General features: G+C 43.7%; 1 protein-coding gene across 1 annotated transcript in view; it reads right to left on the reverse strand.

The window, feature by feature from the left end:
- MYRFL (myelin regulatory factor like) overlaps positions 1-19,041 on the reverse strand; it is a 115,395-nt gene that overhangs the window by 38,406 nt on the left and 57,948 nt on the right. Inside the window, exons 11-13 of the mRNA XM_057316441.1 lie at positions 9,769-9,969; positions 1,456-1,564; positions 579-688 (exon numbers count right to left, since the gene is read on the reverse strand). Coding sequence (XP_057172424.1) covers positions 579-688; positions 1,456-1,564; positions 9,769-9,969 — 420 coding nt within the window. The remainder of the gene's footprint in view (positions 1-578; positions 689-1,455; positions 1,565-9,768; positions 9,970-19,041) is intronic.

A 19,041-nucleotide genomic window follows, 5' to 3' on the forward strand; every position in this document is an offset into this window, starting at 1 on the left:
AGAATTAAGACAGGCCCTTGGGGAAAAAGATGAGGCTCATGAATATCTTTGTAAGAGTGACCCCTTTAAGATCGCGCTGCGGAAGTGAAACATACAACCTTGAGAAACTGTGCTCGCAAAGAAAAGCCAACGCTTCATTCCATCTTCAATCCTACGAAATTCATCATTCTATTCTCACGATAACCTAAAGTGTATTCTGGGTGAGAAATTACACTTTCCGGAGTTCTAGTTCCATTTTTTAAGACAAATCTTATCACAGTTTGTTGTCACTATTTCACGTGTCGTTAGGTCCTTGGTTTAGGTGCACGCCTGGTACGTGGACTTTGCCCAGGTCGGTCTCCCTCCAACAGGAAGGCCCACTGACCTCTACTGTCACTGTTACACATTCCTTTTTCTTTTTCCCTTAGGGGGCTTCTTTTTGGTACCTATACCCGGGGTGGCATGGCTGATACCAATTTCGGCACAGCTCAGCGAAGCTTTCTTGTTTCCTGGTTGGATGCTTCAGTGCATTGCAAGGCCACAGAAAAGGGGTCCCCTATGGGGTTGTAGCTCCAGAGGCAGACCAATCCTGTAGTTACCTTATCGACCATAAGGAAGTTCTGCAGCGTCTCTCCATTTTCACAGGTGACGTCACCAACCTCTCTGACGGCTCCAGGCAGGATCTCTCGTACCTCCTGGGCAATCATCCCTAGACACAAACACTCCAACACGTTTAGTCAGGAAAAGAGCTTTCTGGAGAAAATCTTCTCAGGCCTACATCAAAATGGACCGCTGACAGCCCCCCAGGACATCTTTGCAAATAGATGCTTATTATCCCTTTTCAGCTTTTGCTTTGATCTAGGATACATTTGAAGCAAAGAAGGAATTTTGAGCCCATAACCACTATAGGATTAAAAGTAGAGGTGTCATCTTCTTCACTTTTCCTTGAGACTCTGGGCCAAATGTTGGGAGGAGTGGGTAAACACCTTAAAATCCCTGTATATAGAAGTAAGAGCAGAGCATTAGCTTGATCTCCTCTTTTCCTGCAGAAGGATTTGCCACCTAAACGGTCCCTGTGTCTTTAGGATTCCTGGATTGGAGTATAAACACCACTTTGCCCCTTCTCTGACCTAGACCCACCTACTCTGCCACCTTCCCCTCTCCCAGGTCTGCCCAGTGCTGCCCCTCCTACAGTGGGAGCTGCCATCTGCCCCTGAGCCCTCATCCCATGAGCAAGACGGCACCAGTGAAAAGAAACAACATATTCAAAATATTCCACCAGTACCGTGGGGTGCAGGAGTAGGGATGGGGGTGTTGAGTAAAAATGACACAGAAATTTCTCTAACCTTTCCCATTCTAGTGATTGTGGATTTCACAGAGCAAACCAATGCCATAGCACATAACCTCCAGATAAAGAGGGAATTACACTTTCATGAGTTGACAACACAAAATTAAAAAGGGAATTTGTGGGCATACCTGTTTGATGGGCTGTGTTTATTCCCATTGAAGATGCGAATTCAGGTTTGTAGTCATATTCCACGATCCTCATTTGGGCTATTCGTCTTAGCTGTTCATTTGTGTCAACCTAGTTTAATTAAAGAAGAGCAGGTTTCAGCCACTGAGATATTTCCTATTTAAATCAATGCTCAAAGGGACCCAGAGAAATTAGGAATGTTGACAATGGGACTATTCTTTCCTCTTGCCCAAACTATTTTAAGAGAAATTTATGTTTTTTTTTCTCAGAGAAACTCAAGCATCATGGTCCGTATCAGTAACTTCCATTTACTGACAAATTGAGACAGAGTTTTTATGTCTAAATTGCAGGGTGAAAGCTCCCTCGTTCACTACTCTTGCCTTTTTTTCTCTCCTCTGAGAGTCAAACTCTCCTTCTGAGAATGGAGACTGATTACTTAGGAGAGAAACAACTGCTATTCAGGAGTGCAAGGGATCACTTCCAAATGAACATACAGTATAAACACCAAATAAATATAGGCCAACCTTGTATTTACAAATTGAAAAGGCTTAGTTCAAGTAACAACCTTTAAGGAATAGATATATCCTATATCCCTGAATTCCTTTTGGACACCTTGCTGGAGAAAATCTCCTTAAGTGGCAGGTTGCAGGCCTGTACTGCCCACCTGCTAGGTCTTTCAAGATCCAGACTCCTCTCTCCTGCAGATAGCTTCTCCCCAACCACTCTGGTCAGGGGCGGTATGCTCCTCTGAGTTCACTGCTCTGACAGGTTACTTAAGGTATTTCCAACTTTCACTGCAAATTCCTCAAAATAATGTCACCGGGTCCCAGCAAAATGACAATAGACAATAGAGTGATTTTTTCCTAAAGCCAAGTGTGTTTGACTCAAAGGATTCTCTTTTGAGGTGGTTTTTTTTTTTTTAAAGATTTTTTCTTTATTTATTCGACAGAGATAGAGACAGCCAGCGAGAGAGGGAACACAAGCAGGGGGAGTGGGAAAGGAAGAAGCAGGCTCATAGCGGAGGAGCCTGATGTGGGGCTCGATCCCAGAACGCCAGGATCACACCCTGAGCCGAAGGCAGACACTTAACCGCTGTGCCACCCAGGCGCCCCTGAAGTGGTTTTTTTTGTTTTGTTTTGTTTTTTTGTTTTGCTTTTTAACGAATTCAGGGTACCAGCAGAACCTATTTTTTTTAATGACCTTATTCTATAAGGAAAATGCTGGCAGCCCTTTTTCTTTTAGGATATAATTTTCTTTTAGGATATAAAGATTACAGAACCAGTAGTCTCTTGGCAATTAAAATTATACTGCTTGGACATTCATCCATGTGTTAGAGTAACCAAAAGTGCTTCGTTTTTCTTGTTATATGAAAACCCCTGACATGGCCCTCAACTCCTCCTTTGACCCACTCTGTTGGGTGAGTGGGAAATCTCCTCCAATATCATTAAAAGCTCCCTGTCCTTCACTAGTTTGGCTGATTGTGAAAGGTGGTGGCTTGACACTGAAGTGGCTAAATGGGAAAAATTTAAGTTCTTCTTGTAAAGTATAATTTAGAGCTCACTGTTATTTTGATACCTGCTGTTATTAAAAGCTTGGTTCAATTCATTCATTTGCTGTTTTATTCAACTAACATTTACCAATCACCTTCAACATACCATCTACTACACTAAGTGTTGGCACTTTAAAAAATGATTGCCTTTATAAGTTTGTGTTCTACCAATTGTCAAACCTGAAACCATTAAGCTCCTAGAAGAGAACATAGGTAGTAATTTCTCTGACATTCACCATAGCAACATTTTTCTAGATATGTCTCCTAACGCAAGGGAAACAAAAGCAAAAATAAACTATTGGGACTACACCAAAATAAAAAAGCTTTTGCACAGCAAAGGAAACCATCAACAAAACAAAAAGGCAACCTACTAAATGGGAGAAGATATTTGTAAATGATATATTTGATAAAGGATTAATATCCAAAATACATACAGAAGTTGTACAGGAACACCAAAAAACAAATAATCTGATTGAAAATGGGCAGAGGACCTGAATAGACATTTTCCCAAAGACATCTGGATAGCCAACAGACACATGAAAAGATGCCCAATGTCACTAATCAACAGGGAGATGGAAATCAAAACCACTGAGATATCGCCTTATCCCTGAACGGCTAGAATCAAAAAGACAAGAAATAACAAGTGTTGGTGAAAATGTGGAGGAAAAGGAATCCTTGTGCACTGTTGGTGGGACTGTAAATTGGTACAGCCATTGTGAAAAACAATATGGAGTTTCCTCAAGAAGTTAAAAATAGAAATACCATATGATCCAATAATTTCACTACTGAATACCCAAAGAAAATGAAAACACTAATTCAAAACAATATAGGCACCCTACATTTATTGCAGCATTATTTACAATAGCCAAGATATGGAAGCAACCCAAATGTTCAATCATAGACAGATGGATAAAGAAGATGTAGTATATTCATATAATGGAATATTACTTAGCCATTAAAAATGCTAAGATCTTGCTATTAGTGACGACATGGATGGACCTAGAAAAAATCATGCTACGTGAAATAAGTCAGAGAAAGATAAATACAATATGGTTTTACTTATATGTGGAATCTAAAAAATAAAACAAATGAATAAACAAACAAAAAGCAGAGTCAAACCTATAAATACAGAGAAGAGACTGATGGTTGTCAGAGGGGAGGAGGGAGTGGAATGGGAAAAATGGGTGTAGGGGGTTGGGAGGTACAGGCTTCCAGTCATGGAATGAAGAAGTCATGGGAATAAAAGTGCAGCGTAGGGAATATAGTCAATGGAGTGGTAGTAACAACATCATATGGTGACTATCCTTGTGATGGACATTGCATGACATATAGAATTATTGAATCACTATGTTGCAGCCTGAACCAAATGTAACATTGTGTGTCAATTACGCTCAAATAAGAAATAAATAAGCAAAATAAAAATAAAGAAAATTTTAAAAATTAAAAAATAGAGAGGTTTTCTGATTGTCTTGACCTTGTATCATACTGTTTCTATGGGATTACTCATTCCAAGTTTCCTGAAATTTAGACTTATTGAATGAATATCAAAAAAATGTTGGTCATCTGAACAGGAAGGCAGACTCACCACATATGATTATATTACAATGTGAGAAATGCAGAGTAATAATGGAATTATGAATAGAGAATTATGGTAGCTCCAAGGAGATCTCTAAAATATTCCTAGGGGATCATAAAGGAAGCCTTCCCAGAGATGGTGAAGCCCCACCGAGATCTTGGCTTATTTTGGTTCTCAAACAAATTCTGCTCCTTTCACTTCCAGCCTTTGGCTCAGGGCATTTTCCCTGCCTCAAAAGCTCTTCCTTCCTACTCTTACCTTCTCCTCCCCCAGCATAAGCATCCCTTCACCAGGGAAGCACTTGGTGATTTCCAGTCCTACGACGGGTCCCTCTGCCTTATGTGCTAACGGGAGCTGTTGTTTTCCTGCATAGCGCCAATCAAAGTTATCACCAGGCTACTAGCTGTGTCACCTTTATTACCTGTCTTCCCTATAGGATATAGACCCCATGAGGGCGGAGACATATTTAAGGCCGTGGTTTTCGGTTCACCACCGTATTACCAGTTTCTAGTACAATTCCTTGCGTGTAGTTGATGCTCAACTAACATTTGTTGAATAAATTAATAATTTGATAAATAAATCTAATAAAAGTAAATTTGAGGTAGGAGTTAGGGAAAGAGGCAAGGTAGGGAGAAAGGATGGAAAGGGTGAGACCAAGGCAGGGAAGTTAGGCAGAAGGAACACCATGAGCCGAGCCCCAAGAGATTAAGTCCCCTGAATGTTGTCTGCAACAACCGGGGCAGAGGTGGGCGCTACTAGACTGTAAAGATTAAGGCCAGAGCGGGGAGGGCCTTGCAGGCCATGCTGGGAAGGGGCAGTCACACATCTCACACTGAGCTCCTTCATTCATTCAACAAATATTTATTTTTTTTAAGATTTTATTTATGTATTTGAGAGAGTGCATGAGCACGCGGGGAGGGCCAGAGGAGGAGGGAGGGGGACAAGTCATTCAGCAAATATTTAATGAACAGCTACTATGTGCCGGATGTGTTATACCAGGCATTGGCGATTCAGTGAGTATTTCCTACTTGGAGTTTAAATTTTTTAAAAAGTTCTATTTTTGAGGGTAAGGCCCACAGCTAGCTCATCTCAGGACCTCTGCAGTGCCTAGCCGTGTGCCTGACATGTAACGGCACCCAAACCCTCCAGTGAAAGCAGCAGGAATGAGAGGATGAAGGGAGCGAATGGCCGGACAGTCCCTGACGCTCACAGAGTTGAAGACGGGCTCAGGCGGGAGCCAGCTTGGACTGGCCTTGCACTGGCCAGGCCCTACCCAGTCCCCCTTGGGAGTTCTGGGCCTGCTTTGCTCCTCTTCCTTCTCTGACCCTCACGGGGGGATGTCTGCCCCCAACAGAAAGCAGAGGAGGCCGTGCGCTCGCTCAGGCTGTCCAGGCCACTGAGAGGGAACATGAGCCGGGATGACTAAGCCGCCTCCTTTAACGCACCTTCCCTGAAGACATTGCTGGACACAGTGATTGGGTTCCACAGTATTATTATCGTGGCACTTCAGACAAATTTTTGTCTGAAGAAAATTTTGAGGGTTGGTTTCGGGATCGAAATACCTTCTCTAACAATGTTTCTGTAAGAAAATGCTCTTCTGGTTTCTGATGCGGGGTTGTACACTTTCCCAAGCTAAGTATCGGCGACCTGTTCTGCACGTTCCCTATACACACCCTAGCCCTAGGGAAAGCCCTGGAAGCAAGGGCTGTGCCTTCTCGGAATCCTCCTCCAGGAAGCAAACACTGGTCAGCACTTAACACCACACCTTGCTCATCCATGTGCTTGAGCAAGAAGCTAGAAGCTGAATTCAGGTGTCTGATTTATCTCACACATGGCAGTTTTGGAAAGTTTTGACCCTGATGCAAATGGCTGTCATTGTCTTGTGGCTTCATGCCCAAGGCTTCTCTAAGATTACCTCAAGAATTGCACCACAGAAAAGGCATTCTTGGCTCTGGGCCTGCGGTTTGGTCAGGGAGGGAGATGTTGTTATCCATCACCTGGCCACAGCCTAGACGACCAGTCTCCCATCAGGAGCGGCTCGACACTTTCGTCTTTACTACACTGCTGATGCGGCTGGGGAAAACGATCTTTGAGCATTTCGTCTTAACGGATTTCTTTCCTGGCTTTTATTTTTGAATTTTTTGCAGCCTTGTTTTCATTCTTCATCACAGAATTTGACTGATGCGTTCGACTTTCAACTTCCTCACTTTTTTTGCATTGACCTTGACGTTTTTCATGCTCCTTTGTTTTTCAGCCTATTGGTTCCACCCCAGTTTCCGGGTTTCCATTGTAAGGGCTGCATTTCCTTCTACCGTCTGTCTGTCGTCCCGTCAGTAAACACAACGTCTGGCTAAGTGAGGCTGCTGCTCACTTAGGCTGACCTCATCTTCCCAGTCCTTCCACGTCCCAGGTTTCAATCACCTCTGCTTTGTCGTCTGGGTCTTGGATGTGTGTCCGGATGAGCACAGGGATCCCCACCAGGGCTCTCTATGCAGAGCGCTCTGTGCTTAATCCCCACAAAACCACCTCCGTTGCCCTGAGCGAGGAGGCGCAGAGCAGGGCAGGGGAGCAACGTGGATTCACTTTCCCCAATCACCGCACCGGGCACCGCGTTTGGCCGCTATGTTTTGCAACAGCTATCCAGAAGCCACCCTGGTTCCCATGCATCCTTAAAGAATGAGAAAGTGCCTCCAGTCCTGGGCTTGTATCAACCAGGGGTCCACTTCTCAGAATGGAACGGCTATTTTTAAAGGTTGGAAAAACTGAGTCAGGGGGAGGTGAAGATGAAGCTCACACATCTGTCAGCCCCGTCATCATTGCCATCACCTCTCTTGTCCGTAATGGTGAATAGGACTGATAAGTGTGGTGTCTCTCCCGATCAGATGGGGGCCCCCAAATGTGAGGTGACCCACCTGAGTGGAAGCTAGCAGCATGGACAGTGAAAGGATGTATCCAAAGCAGAACAAAGGAGGCAGACGTTTACTGAATACAGCACAAGGGAGCTGTGGGCAGCACAGGGAGGGAGAGGCTGTCTGCGCCAAGGCAGTGGGTGGGGGCCCTATTTGAAGGGGGAAGGGGAAGAGGTATGGGAACGTATGGAATCTTCCCTTTCCTGGTGACTGTGCCTGGTTGCAAGTAGCCCATTGTTCAGTGAGGGCTTATGGGTATTTTAAGGAGGGTCACGTGATAGACCTGTCTGTATTCAGCCAGGGGGGCCCTCCTGGACCCCTGTGCATTTCATTGCTCAAGCCTGTGTGCCTAAAAGTGGCCTCTAGGATAAGATTTCTAGATACCTACATTTCATAAATGTGGATAACCCTATTAAGAACAAATGTATTAATATGAAATAATTTAATAAATGAATTACATATAATCTTATACAAGTGAATAATGATAGTATGTATTTGTACAGCTAAAGAATGCTTCATGTATGTGAGCTGAGAAGACGCGCCAAACACAAGTGAGTTGAATATGAGCTTTCCTGGTTCACAGAAGAATAAGCAGAGACATAGAACATGTCTGTGCCAAGGTTCCTGGGCCAGTGGTTTCCAGAATCATGAAGCTCTGGCCTTTATGTTGCCACAAGCAGGAAGGAGATACAGGAATTCCACATTTAGAGCCTGGATTGGGGTAATATTTGATTTATCCGAGAAGGCTGCCTAGAAGAGGTTTGAGAAGTTCTAGGGAAGCTTGTTATTTTAAGACAGTCTGTTTTCTTCAACCCGAGACTTTGGGTAAGTGAATTCCGGGTGGTAGCTTGGTGGTAGCAGGAGGGGCTGTAGAGGACTCCCCAGCTTGTCATTTTCCGTTTGCATTTAGATAAGATCTGGTAAGGAATTGTATAGCCAATTGCAAAGGAGTGAGTGAGTTGGTGTGATCTGAAATGCAGACAGTTTATCTCTCTCTAAAAGTCAAAAGCACAATATCTAGGACTGGGATCTGGAAATGTATGTGAGAACTTTCTAGCCCTAAGAGTTCCCATCCGGCAGTAGGTCACAGCTCTTCTAACATGAACCACAGCTTTGCAATCAGTATAAAAGTCTACAATTACAACCATTCTTTGGAATCCACTCAGCAAAGGAGGACATTCCTTGGCTGGTTCAGAAAAACCAGTGCACATTTGCACTGGGAAAGGAATGCAGTCTGGAAGAATGGCCAATGATTTACAGATTATGCCTCCTATTAACTAAAAAAGACTGAGGAAAGGAGGTTCAAACACAATTCTGCCACAGCCTCAAACATGCTAACAGGAGAAGCAGTGTGAGTGAGAAGATGGGGAAATGGTAGAAACAATGACTGAGAAAGAGAATTAAATGGTGGACGAGCTAGAACTGAGTGTGGTCTGGCTAAGGGATAAGCATCTTAATCCTAATCTCTTAGGCCTTCATGGCAGTTGTGACTTTCCAAGACGATTCTTATCTCAATGGGTTAAAAACTATAAAAGACTTGGTAGGATCGAGCAGAGAGGCACCGTTTCCACCTTCCAGATGAAGGCAGTGGGTTTGGGCGGAGTTGTCTTATCTAGGGCCACGTTGCTGGGATGAGCCCAAAGTGGAGAAACACATCCTGATTTCCAGGCCTGATTTCTGGTTTCCACCAGGGACTATCTCTCCACAGATAGGAGAAGGTCTTGGCCCGGAGCCTTAGGCGATGGGATAAACCTCGTTGGAGGGAAGAGGGGGAGGAGGAGCTCCACGAAGTGCTCCTCAGAGAAAGACGATGAGTGAGGAAGACAATGGCTGGCAGGGTCTCTGGGAGGAAGAGGCTGGGAGGCTCAGGAGAAATACGGGCAGGAACTGGACTGAGACAGTGCCTGGAAGATGAGCAGGGAGATGGACATCTGGAGATGACAAAGGAAAAGGCAAGTTCCAGCAGCTGACAGTGTGTGGAAGGAAGGGCGGTGGCCCGTGGCCAGTAACTTGGAGACTTCCTGCTTGTGAAGCCAGCGCCGTGCTGTCATTGCCCACCGCTCCTGTCAGGTAAGTCCGCTCTCCTGAGTAGGAAGCACGTTACAGTCTCAGCAGAGATGCCTTTCGGCTCCCACACTCACAATTGTTAAGCACTGTGTTCGTCTCACACCAACAGGAGACGTGTAGAGATGCCCTTTGCTAGGCATGTCAGCGTCCAGGAATGCCCAGCACACCTGACTCGGGTGTCAGAACAGGTGCCCGAGGCCTGCCCTGTGCTCACCTCCTGGATGTTCTGCTTTGCCCGGCTGTCAGAGGGATGCATAATCGTCCCCATCACTTTCATGTTGCCACAGACGACCAGGGCTTCATCCGGGGCATCTGTGTTTATTCCTACTCGACTATGACAAACAATAGATTCTGGAACTTGTCCTCGCTGCCATAATGCATCACTGTCATTTTCAAACTGCCCAGGGTTAGAGGCCTGGAAAAAATACATAAATATGTTACAATTAAAGTTACAGTAGCAGGAATAGATGATTGCTTTATTCCTCAGAGCAAAGGAAGACAGAATGTTATCTAAGCCTTTCACCTGAGAATCATATGTTCGATGGGACATTCTGACATATCCAAATAACTGTGGCCCCACACTGAGCCAGGAGACTCCCCTAACTGCTCTGCTCCCCACAAGCAGGAGCTTAGTATGTCATGGTTTGGGACGTCCAGGCTCTATTGCAACTATCTGGAAATCAGAATGTGTCAGTTACACTGGGTGGATATCAGGAAGAAGGAAACTCAAAATGACCTTCTTTTCAGGGATAAGAATAATGATTTAAAACCAGAACCTTACATCAGAAGATATTCTAAGCTTATGAAAGCCCAGAGACATAAAAATACTTTGTATTTAGCTAGCTCTTTTATAGTATTAAAACACTTTAATGATTTCATATGCAATTGACAAGCAAATGACAGCACAAATATATTTAATACACTTCAACTATTCCCTAAACACAGATGACACTGAAGAAAGAATAACAACATCTACATTTGTTGTGAGCTAGTCCACTCCCCCATTCTATGAGATGTGTACTATTAGCCTCATTTTATAGATATCCAGAAGCCTTGGAAAGGATAAACAAATTGCCCAAGGCCACAAAGCTAGTAAATTCTGGAGCTGGACTTACACTTCCCTTAATGATTAAATAATGATCCTAACTTTTCCTATTAGAAGTAACCCTGGCTGGGGGCACCTGGTGGCTCAGTCGGTTAAGCGACTACCTTCGGCTTAGATCATGATCCCAGGGTCCTGGGATAGAGCCCCACATCGGGTTCCCTGCTCAGCGGGGAGTCTGCTTCTCTCTATCTCTCCTTCTCCCTCTGCCCCTCCTCCTGCTCGTGTTCTCTCTCTCAAAAAAAAAATTAAATTATATTTTTAAAAAAGTAACCCTGGCCAAATGCAGTCTTCAAAGAGAATCCAAGTGAAACGATGAGACCAAAGTTCTGGAGATTTTACTCTTAAATAAAATTCTTTGCTGAAGAATTTTTCACTCTCCTGCCTTCCCTCCACCCCACCTCCTATGGATGCTGAATATATTTCCAAATATCTTTAAGTAAGGATCTCTGAATCCCTCCAAATCCTCACAACAAAATTAATTTGTTTTTAAAATTATGGCCTATTGTTCTAAATCCGATTTTTGTGTGTTTGAGGCAAGTTGTCACAAATTCAGACCAACAGTATAGACCCTGATTATCTAAAAAGTCAACCTTAATGCAACGTCTTCACCCTCTGCCTTTCTGGGCAATGCAGGAGACTGCAAACTCAGGGCCTGGATATGCATGGATCATCTCTGGAGAATACTCAAGACACCAATAACAACGGTTTCTTCAAGGACAGGAACTGGGAGACGTAGAAAATGGGCTGGGAAGGAGATTCACTGCTCAACATACACACTCTTGGTATCGTTTGGATTTTTCTTTACCATAAGCATGCACTACCCATTTTAAAATAATAATTTTTAAAAAACACCACAAAGTTTAGTTCTTAGCTTGGGTTCAGTGAAAGGACTTTTAGGTGTCTTCAACTTTTTTGTTCTTGCCTGTTTGAAATTTGAGCTGCACGACTCAACCATTGACATTTGATAGATTAAAGCAGTAAACGAATAGAAAGTAGTAACTTTGGACATTATTTTGTGTGACTTCACTTAAACAAAGTACTTTGCTACAAGGTCCCTAGATCCCCCTTGGTCGTGAATGGAAAATTGGCTTTGACTCAAATCCCTTTACTGTGAGCGATCAACTCAGTCCAAAGGTATACCGTATAAAGGTTGATGCATTTTGTTCTATTCTGAACATAACGAGCCACTTCAAGGAAGCAAAATAGACAGTGATGGATTTTTTCCTTAATGAGCTTTGGGATAATTATTATCATAAGCCTGATATCATGTTGGAACAGCAGATATAAGTAGACTTAATTTTTTGGAACAATTCTAACAATCTCACTTAGCTTTCATCAGATGAAAAATCGGATCCCTAAAATACGTCCAAGTCATTTTGGAAAGGGCCACAGATCTGCAATTTTCTAAATATATAGACCTATGGAGGGGTCCTCCTCATCAGTAATGGGAAATGTTATAAAGTCTGTAAACTTTTTTCCCTTCTCTGGAACCCACAATCTTAATGGGTCAAAGCAAACCGTCACATACTACCTCTTTCTGAAATTATGAAGCTGTGTTCCCATGTCGTTCAAGGGTGGTTCATTGATATCAAACCCCAAAATGAATTAAAGTCTCTAAAATACTTTTCTTACTTATCCCACAGCCCCATATATTTAGGGAAGACCTGAACGGTTTAATCTGTGTTATGACACAAACTGGCTCTGTGGTCTTGGGGCAGTCACTTAACCTTTCTGTACCAGCTTTTTTTCTTTGAAGAATAAAGATAAAATGACTTCTTTACCTATCTCACAGTGCTGTGGGAATTTATTGAAATCACGTATAAATGAATACTTTGCAAAAATGAGGATGAATGGTCTCAAATTATCCTTCACACACTGCTGTGCATAACAACTACTGTCCAACCTACACAGGCATGCCTCTGTTTATTGAGCTCTGCTCCACTGCACTTCACAGATAGTGCATTTTTTTTTCTAAATTACAGGTTTGTAGCAAGTCTGTATCTAGGAAGTCTGTCTGCACCATTCACGACTAATGCCACAGCATCTGTTCATTTCATGTCTCTGCCACAGATTTGGTAATTCTTGAAATATTTCAAACTTTTTCAGTATTACATTTGTTATGGTAATCTGTGATCAGTGCTCTCTGATGTTACTATCGTGATTTGCAGAGCCACAAGCCATGCCCATAGAAGACGGCAAAACTTCATCAATATGTGTTCTGTGTGTTATTCTCACGGTTCCACCAACGAGCCATTTCCCCACCTCTCTTCCTCTCCTCGGGCCTCACTATTCCTCGAAACCAACAATATTAAAATTAAGCCAATTAACAACCTTGCAAAGGCATCTAAGTATTGAAGTGAAAGGAAGAGACGCATGTTTCTCACTTTAAATCAAAGTCTAGAAATGATTCAGCTTACGGAGGAAGGTATGTTGAAAGCTGAGACAGGCTGAAAGCTGGGCCTCTTGTGCCAGATAGCCAGGCTGTGAACGCAAAGGACATTAAAAGTGCTGCTCCAGTGAACACACAAGTGATAGGAAAGTGACCCAGCCTTATTGCTGTTGTGGAGAAAGTTTGAGTGGTCTGGATAGACGATCAAACCAACCACATTTCCTTAAGCCAGAGCCTTATCCAGAGCAAGGCCCTAACTCTCTTCATTTCCATGCAGGTGAGGGAGCTGCAGAAGAGAAATCTGAAGCTAGCAGAGGTGGTTCCTGAGGTTTAAGGAAAGAAGCCATATGTATAACACAAAGGTGCAAGGTGAGGCAGCAAGGGCTGATGTCGACGGTGCAGCAAGTTATCCGAAAGCTCCAGATCGTTCAAACAACAGATTTTTAAAAGATTTTATGTATTTATTTATTAGAGAGAGATCATGACCTGAGCCAAAAATCAAGAGTCGGATGCTTACCCGACTGAGCCACCCAGGTACCCCTAAAGGACAGATTTTTAACATAGATGAAACAGCCTCCTATGGGAAGAAGAGGCCATCTAGAAATTTGACACCTAGAGAGAAGTCAATGCCTGGCTTCAAAGCTCCAAAGGACAGGCTGATTCCACATTGAAGCCAGTGTACATTGACCATTCTGAAAAGCTTCAGGGTCTTAGGAATTTATGCTAAATCTATTCTGCCTGTGCTTTATAAATGGAACAAAACCTAGACGACAGCACATCTGTTTACAACATGGTTTACTCAATATTTTAAGCCCACTTTTGAGACTTACCACTCCGAAAAGATTTCTTTCAAAATATGACTGCTCGGAGCACCTGGGTGGCTCAGTCCGTTAAGCCTCTGACTCTTGATTCTGTCTCAAGTCATGATCTCAGGGTCGTGAGATTGTGCTCAGCAGGGAGTCTGCTTGACATTCTCTCTGTCCCTTTCCCTCTGCTCCTCCTCCCCCTGCTCTCTCTCTCTCTTAAATAAATCTTTAAAATAAAAAAGTATCCTACACCTTAAGAAAAAACAAAAAACATATGACTGCTCATTGACAATGCACCTGGTCACCCAAGAGCTCTGACGGAGACGTACAACGAGGTTAGTGTTGTTTTCATGCCTGCTCACAACATCTCTTCTACAGCCCATGGATCAAGGAGACATTTTGACTTTCAGGGCTTATTATTTAAGAAATATATTTCATAAGGCTATAGCTACCATAGATAGTGATTTCTCTGATGCATCTGGGCGGAGAAAGTTGAAAACCTGTAAAGGATTCACCATTCTAGATGTCATTAAGAACATTCCTGATTCATAGGAAAAGGTGGAAATATCCACATTAGCAGGAATTTGGAAGAAGTTGATTCTAGCCCTCATGGAGGACTTTGAGGGGTTCAAGCCTTTAGCAGAGGGAAGAAACTGCAGATGTGGTGGAAATAGGAAGAGAACTAGAATCAGAAGTGGAGCCTGAAGATGGGACTGACTCGCGGCAATCTCATAACCTAACTTTCATGGATGAGGAGTTGCTTCTCATGGGTGAGCAAAGAAAGTGTTTCCAGAGATGAAATCCACTCCTGTTAAAGATACTGTGGAGACTGTTGCAGTGACATCCAAGGACGTAGAATATTACATAAACTTAGTCTATGAAACACTATCAGGGTTTCAGAGGATTAACTCCAATTATGCAAGAAGTTCTACTGCGGGTAAAATGCTATCAAACAGCATCTCATGCTATAAAGAAACCATTCATAAAAAGAAGACTTCGTCAATGATGCGGCAAACTTCACTGTTGTCTTATTTTAAGAAATTGCAGGGGCCACCCCAAACCTTCAGCAGCCACCCCCTCGATCCTGCCAGCATTGAGGCAGAACCCTCCACCATCTCTAAACCATTGCATTACTCTCTGAACGTTCAGATTATAGTTAGCATTTTTTAGCAATAAAATATGTTTTGATTAAGGTATGTACATTGTTTTTTAAGACATAATGCTGTTACTTACTAGACCATAGTATAGTGTAAACATCACTTTCACGTGCACTGGGAAACCAAAAACTTCATTTGACTCGCTTTATTGCGGTGGTCTGGAACCAAACCTGCAATGTCTCCAAAAGGGGCCTGTAATCACTTAATCTGCTCTCCTCAGCGACAGACCTGCAGAGTGGCACAATTCTGCGAGGAAGCTCCACTCGCTGAGTAAAATATAAATGGCGCCCTCTGCAGGTGCTTGGAACAGGAAACAGCAGTTAATAGTAACTTGAGATCATTCTAAGTTTGGAATGGAAAGCTGGAAATTCTTTGTTTTACCATTGTTTGAGCTTCGAAAAGCAGCAGCCAAAGAGCATATTAGGAAAGCTTGAGTTGAGGAAGACAGTTCATAACAAATTTTTGTTCCTTTTGAGAGGGCTCGTGGAAAATGGGACTAGAAATGCTCCCTATCAGTGCAGCTCAAAGTGTGGTCTGAAGGTCAGCAGCCTCTCCTGGAAACTTGTTAGAAATGTATATTCAACCTATTAAATAAACTGTGGAGGGAGGATCCAGGTATCTTTGTTTTACTTTCTGGGGGATTCTCTGTCCCATACACTCCTGGTCGAGTTACCCCCTCCAGAGTTAACAAAAGTTGAATCCCAACCACGGGGTGAAATGGACATTGCCCCACATACTGATTCCTTTGGGTAAATAAAAATTCATCCAGGGGCGCCTGGGTAGTGCAGTCGTTAAGTGTCTGCCTTCGGCTCAGGGCGTGATCTCGGCATTCCGGCATTCCGGGATCGAGTCCCACATTGGGCTCCTCTGCTGGGAGCCTGCTTCTTCCTCTCCCACTCCCCCTGCTGTGCTCCCTCTCTCGCTGGCTGTCTCTCTGTCACATAAATAAAATCTTTAAAAGAAAAAAAATTCATCTGAACTCCAGAAGATTGGTGTGTGTGTGTGTGTGTGTGTGTGTTGTTGTGTATGGGGGGAAGGAAGGGAGTTTTGTAGAAAAGGGCGAGAGCTGGTAAAAATGGAGCTGGGCCCTGGGATGGCTCGGCTCTATACCCATGCCTCACCATCCTTTGCAGCCCCATTATTTCTTTTGCTTTCCCTGCCCCTGTTTGTAGGTTTCTCATCTTAGGACTGTGCAGTTTGCAGGGCAGTAAGGGGGCATTTCTTGGGGACGTGCGTGTTTTTATTCTTCTGGAAAAGAAACTGGAATAATGTATTCATTTTCAAACTAGGAAACCCCGGTGCATGTTTGAAAAGGCAGACAAAAGTAATCATCCCTCCTGCTTACAACACAGCACTCCAAACCAGGTTTAATTATGTGTTTTAGAAGGAAAGTGGAGCTGAATGAAAACCTAGTCATTAACAAGGAGAATCTGAAGGAACTCCATGGCAGAATGCTCCCAAAAACAAAAGACCTGGGAAATAAATCTGTCTTTGGAGTAAACCTTAATTTCCATGAAATTGGTCAATTTACACGACAGGACCATAATATATTTCTAAAGCTGTTCTGATTGACAACCCAGATGAACAATTCCTGGGTCTTGCCCATCATCCTCTCTCCAAGGAGAATTCTGACAAGCTAGGTCTCCTGAAGTCTTCCTGGAGGCCGGAAACGCATCTAGTCTAAGCCTCATACATTTGCCCTCACGTTAATCTCCGTTCTTGGGAAGAATGATTCTCAGGCCTCAACATGAATCTGAATTTGCTTAGTGCAACTGGCAGTTCTCCATATAACGTAGTCTGCTCTTATAACATGCTCAGTGGTCAAATTTTTCTTCCTTCATTCCCGAGCTAAAACTAACAGACCCAGGTTATGGCCTAAGAGAGCACATCTGGCTGTTTTGGAGAATGTGGGCTGGTCTGCCCTCTGTCCAACCATAGGTATACGTCCAAGGCATAGAATCCTAGGCGCAGGAAATGTGCTCTGTGAACATTTCAAAAACTCACTCATTCGAACAATATCACCATTTCTGAAGCTCAGTTTTTTTTCTCTTGGTTGGTTTAAATGTTAAACGGTTAAATAGATTCAAAAACTGCATTCATTTTCACTTCTGCATTTGGGGTTAGAATGAAATAATATCAATAAGATATTTCTAGTTTGGGGGAGGAGAGTGGTTTGCACTGCTTACCATTCTCCTTCTTCTCATTGTTGCTAGAGTAATACAGTAATACAGTAATACAGGGTTACCCCTGTATTACCCAGAGCACTTCTAGAGTAGGGCATCCTCTTTAACCAAAATTTATGGCTAGAAGAAAACAATCAAATCTGGAATATAATCACTTTTTTTAAAATAAAAATTTAGTGAATAACGTGACATCCAAACTATACTAAGTGTAATCTAATGTTTTTTAGTATTCATAGCGAATATGAATTGCAGGAACACTCAGCCTTTCAAAGTGATCATGAATTAAATCACCACGGCGTCTGGATATAAGGAGGCACCAATTAACAGAGTCCCGGTAATAGAATATTAGACAGTAGCACTCTCTCGTATTGTTGCTGTGTGGACTTGACCGCAGCCAGAGGACAGAGCTTCCAGCAGGAAGTGGAGAAACCAGACACCAGGTAAATTATTCAAGGTACGCAGGTGACTCGCAGGCTGCCTGACTCAGGCATGAGTTTCCCAGCTCAAAGCAGTACTTCCATAACATCTAACCTATGCTAACTCTGAAAAGAATGGCGTCGTCTGTCTTTACTCCTCCCAGGCTTCCAGACTTGACTTTTAAATCGCATTTGTTAGTGCAGCACAGCAATCCCAGATGACATCAGGCCAGGGGTCGAAGACCGCCCTGAACCCTGCTGGGGGATGGAGAACCACTGCCCTCAGCCCATGACCAAGGAAGAGGGCCCCACCGGCCTTCGCTGCAGGGGAGCCTTGCTTGCCACAGATTAGATCAGGTCCCACAAAAACCGGCAGGGACAGAGCCTGGCCTTTACCTGGGACATCTGGACATAGGGGTTTTACCTCATTTCCATCATCCCTTCACCTCCATTGAAGCTTGGAGATGCAGTTTAAGGATTTCCACTTACACGTAGCCTATGATTTTTAATTGATTTAAAGAACTATACAGAGGGCCCTTTGTTTCCGAATAGCCCAATGCAAGAAAGGAAAGACTCATCTCCCCAAAGAGGTACATCTGGTCCCCAGGCCAAAGAGTAACAGCCACAGAAGTTGCTGTACTGAATGATTTTTCCTGTTGGACTTTACATGTCCTCCCTGTGGCACAACACAGCCCCTCCCCAGCTGCCAGGCCTGCAGTGACCTGTTACCTTAGGCCGCTGGTATTCTCAGCGGTGGCCAGCCTGGCCTCACACAGCTGCAGCTCCGGCTGCCAGCAGTCTTCTGTGTCTGTGGCTGCCAAGATTCCCGTCCACAGCTGTGACCAATCATTCATTCAGCAAAACGTGCCGAACCGTTACCATGCGGTAGGCAGGGGACCAGATGTTCCCTGGGTCACCAACATTTGGGGTAGGAAATGCCTTCTTATTACTTTCCCCACCCTGTGGGCTTCAGGATCAGAGAAAACTAGGTTGCAGCCCAAGCCCCATCAGTCGCAAACCGCGATCAGGACGAAATGAGTTTCTTGCCCTCCTGAGCCTACCTCCTCTGCATGTGAGGAAGGTAACGGAAGTGTGACACAGTGTAAAATGACGTCATGCTGAAATTAGTCAGCCCAGTGCCTGGACCAGTTTCTCAACTACAGCACTACTGGCATTTTGGAAGGGGATCCCGGCTGCAGGGGTATCTCGTTCATTGAAGGTACTGAGCAGCACCCCTGGCCTGGACCCACTAGAGGCTGGTAGCACCCCCAACTGTGACAACCAAAAAATGTTTGCAGACATTGCCAAATGACCTTTGAGGAACATAAGTTCTCCTGGTTGAGAACCATTATGTGAAAATGAAAATAATAATATCTGCCATTATTATCATCATCCTTTGAGAAACAGCAGACTTCCAGCATGCCATTGAAA

The sequence above is a fragment of the Ursus arctos genome, unplaced genomic scaffold, assembly GCF_023065955.2.
Source record: "Ursus arctos isolate Adak ecotype North America unplaced genomic scaffold, UrsArc2.0 scaffold_21, whole genome shotgun sequence".
Classification (NCBI taxonomy): Eukaryota; Metazoa; Chordata; class Mammalia; order Carnivora; family Ursidae; genus Ursus; species Ursus arctos.